Here is a 3,862-nt window from a genome sequence, read left to right on the forward strand (position 1 = left end):
TAAATTCCTTGCAGTATTCCCGTGTTGTGTTCAAACCACTGTCTCTTGGTCTAGGTATACGTTTTGCATGAATACAACTGAGTTTTCTGGAATTCCTACTCTTCACAAAGATATCAGTAGTGTGCTATGATTGATCTACTAAACCAAAAGCTTTCCATAGCAAATAAAGCACAAATAAACATATTTCTGGAATTTTCTGCTTTCAGCAAAGATACATCTGATATCAGCAGTGATATCCCTCATTCCACAGTGTCTTCAGAATCTGGATTGGATTTCTGGAAATTCCCTGACAATGTGCTGCTACAACTATTTTTAAAAAATTATTTTCAGCAAATTTTAACTTAACATGTTCTATTAATAATCTTATTAGGTGATTTCTGCATTCTGTTGGGTCATTCTTTTGGGGATGAGCACAAATATGAATCTCTTCCAGTTGGTTGGGTCAGTAGCTACCTTCCAAAGTTCTTTGCATAGAGAAGTAAGCAAAGGAATTTTTTACTTGCCAGTCCTTCAGTGCAGAATGGATTTATTTATTCAAGACCATCAGTTCTCGATCATATGTTACCTCCTAACATATTTGAACACTGACCAATTTTATTTGGTGCAATGTCTGTGTGTTCCTTTCATCTTCTTCTGATGCTTTGTGCATCATTCAGTATTTTGTCCATTTTGTTGTTATTATTGAGGGCCACTGAGTCGGTTCTGACTCATAGCAATCCAAGGAATGACTTGTGGATTTTGTGCATAGAATCCATCAATATTGCAATAGAGGCATGAATGTTTTCCACAGTTTCTCAGCTTAAGAAAAGCTGATCATGTTCTTTCATTTTGTTTTTCTAACACTACATCTTGGCACATTTTGTTATAATAATTTACTTTGTCTTCTAGAGCTACCCTTCAGTTCTTTTATGTTACCATTGCTTCCATTTGTTTTTGCTTTTCCATGTTGAAAAGCAAGTTTGAGCATTTCTTCTGACATCCATTTTGGTCTTTTTTTTTTTCATTCCTGTATGTTTGATGACATTTTTCTTCCTTTATGTATGATATTCTTGATGCCATTCTTTAATTCATATCATCTTCATTTATTAGTGTTCAAAGTGTCACATCCATTCTTTAGATGGTCTCTAAATTCTGGTGGGATATATTCAAGGTCTTATTTTGGGTCTAACAGACTTGTTTTACTTTTCTTAAGCTTCAGCCTGAACTTGCAAGTAAGTAATTGATGGTTTGTCCCATAGCCAGCCCCTGGCCTTGTTTTGGATGATGATATTCAGAGTCATCATCTTTTCTTTGCACAGATATGGTCAATTTGAATCTTGTGTATTGCATCTGGTGAGGTCTATGTTGACAGAATTTGTTTGTAATAAAGACATTGGGCTTGCAAAATTCTATCATGCAGTTTCAAGCTTGTTTTCTGTCACCAATGTCATAGTTTCCAACAAATGACCCTTCCTTTTTGTTTCCAATTTCTGCATTCCCACCACCAATTTGATGACAGGCATGATCAATTTCAGACTAAAGAGCTAAGTAGAACTTTTCAATCATTTCATCACTGGCTTAAGATGTTTATGAGTATATTTGAATGATACGCACATTAACTAGTCTTCCTTATAGGTGTATAATATCCTATCACAGAAGCATTGTAATTCAAGAGAACTTGAAAAGTTCTTTGTGATGCTGATTGGGATGCCATTTTCCCTATAATTTTTCCACTACTGGAATAGTAAACCATATGATTTTTTAATTCAAAATGGCAAAGATCAGTCCATTTTAGCTCACTAAAATCATCATGCATTCCATTTCATTTTTGATGACTTCTGATTTTCCCAGATTCATCTATTCCTCATTCTGATAAGTAATGCATATGCTCAGCTGCTTCATCGCATTTTGAGTTGTGCCCCATCAGCAAAGGAAGGTCCCGAAAACCTTGCTCCATCCTTGTCATTAAGGGTGACTCTATTTTGAAGATGCAAGTCTTTCCCTAGTGGTACTTTGGTGCCTTCCAACCTGAATGACTCACCTTCCAGCACCATACCAGACAACATTTTCCTCCTATTCATAAGGTTTTCAGTGGCTAATCCCTCCTAAATTGACCACCTCTTCCTTTTCTTTAGTTTTATTCTGGAAATCCCACGGACACCGATCCACCCTGAGTGATCCAGGTGGTATTGGAAATACCGGAGTCATAGCTTCCAGCATCACAATAAAACACGAGCCACCACAGTACAACAAAATAACACAAGTAGGGGAACAATAACAGCGGGTTCTTAAATTGTTTGCTGAACCGATACTGGACACTGGTCATTTGAACTTACCTACAAAATGTAGGAGGCATGGAAAGAACCCTTGGTTACAATGCAAAAGAATCAGGACAGTTATCTGTGAAAATGAATGGAAATTGGGCAGAAGATTAGTACTTTTCCTGCTCTTATGAAGGTTACTTTTCAGTAAACATATTTCGTAGGAGAAAATTTAAGTGGAAAGGGATTTGAAAGGATCTATGTATTTGCTCAAAGTATATTTGCATAGCAGTTGAATTATATCTTCCTGGAAAAGTATGTGGTTAAGTTACCTGTCTTGATGATATCTATAAGATTTTCTTCTGGAATTCCAACTTGTCTTGTATAATCCATATACATATCAAAGACTTCCTGAGAAACAGAGGTTTCTTTCGCTAAAAATCAATGTGTAGAAAGCAGAAAGTCTCCATAAGACATTGCAAGAAGTGTACGAGATTAAGGTTTCACCAAGGTACAACTGAACATAAAGTGCTGGACTGCAATGTCAGTTTCAACCCCAAGGTCAGTGGTTCAAGCTCACCAGACACTCCTCAGAAACAGTGTAGCGGGTCACTATAGGTCGGAATCAACTTAATGGCACTTAACAAACACCAGCTGCTACAATTTCACAGGATCCATGGATGTAATAAATTGTCAAGTTCTCAGTTGATAACCAAGGGTTGTGGTTCAGGTACATCCAGAGGTGCGTCTCTGGAAAGACCTGGTGTTTTGTATCTAAAAATATTAGCCACTGAGAACCCTATGGAGCACAATTGTGCTCCGACACACATGGAACTTCCATGAGTGGTATCGATGTGTGAAAAGTCATCCATTGAGATCCCTGTGGAGCACAGTTCTACTCTGACACACACATGGGGACACCATGAGTGGTATCAATTATGAAAAATCATCCACTGAGAACCCTGTGGTGCACATTTGTACTCCGACACACACGGGGTACCATGAGTGGGATCTCCTTATGAAAAATCATCTACTGAGAACCCTGTGGGGCACAGTTCTACTGTGACACACACAGGGGCACCATGAGTGGGATCTACTTATGAAAAATCATGTACTGAGAACCCTGTGGGGCACAGTTCTACTCTGACACACACGGGGGCACCATGAGTGGAATCTAGTTATGAAAAATCATACACTGAGAATCCTGTAGAGCACATTTTTACTCTGACACACACGGGGCACCATAAGAGGGATCTACTTATGAAAAATCATGCACTATGAACCCTGTGGAGCAGAGTTCTATTCTTACATGCAGAGGGCTGCCATGAGTTGGAACCTACTTAATGACAATTGGAACTGGAGGCCATATAGATTTAATAATAGGTCATGCCACTCATGCCACTCAAAGTTGATGTTGTGAACAGAATCACTGAAGATGTTAATGCCGTGTCATCCTTTGAGGTGGGAATGTGATGCTTACCAAAGAGCTCTGTAATATAGCTGGTCACACCCTGGACATCAACATTGATATACAATGCTATCATAACATCTTCTGTCATGTACATAGGTTTGAAATAGTTATTAAGAGTACCTGTGGAAAAATAAATGCATCAGCCTTTGAG

General features: G+C 38.3%; 1 protein-coding gene across 1 annotated transcript in view; it reads right to left on the reverse strand.

The window, feature by feature from the left end:
* The window catches only part of LOC102836906 (odorant-binding protein-like), a 9,723-nt gene that overhangs the window by 1,257 nt on the left and 4,604 nt on the right, over nucleotides 1-3,862 (reverse strand). Inside the window, exons 3-4 of the mRNA XM_006835704.1 lie at nucleotides 3,721-3,831; nucleotides 2,573-2,674 (exon numbers count right to left, since the gene is read on the reverse strand). Of these exons, the coding sequence (XP_006835767.1) occupies nucleotides 2,573-2,674; nucleotides 3,721-3,831 (213 nt within the window). The remainder of the gene's footprint in view (nucleotides 1-2,572; nucleotides 2,675-3,720; nucleotides 3,832-3,862) is intronic.

This window comes from Chrysochloris asiatica, unplaced genomic scaffold (assembly GCF_000296735.1).
Source record: "Chrysochloris asiatica unplaced genomic scaffold, ChrAsi1.0 scaffold00018, whole genome shotgun sequence".
Taxonomy (NCBI): domain Eukaryota; kingdom Metazoa; phylum Chordata; class Mammalia; order Afrosoricida; family Chrysochloridae; genus Chrysochloris; species Chrysochloris asiatica.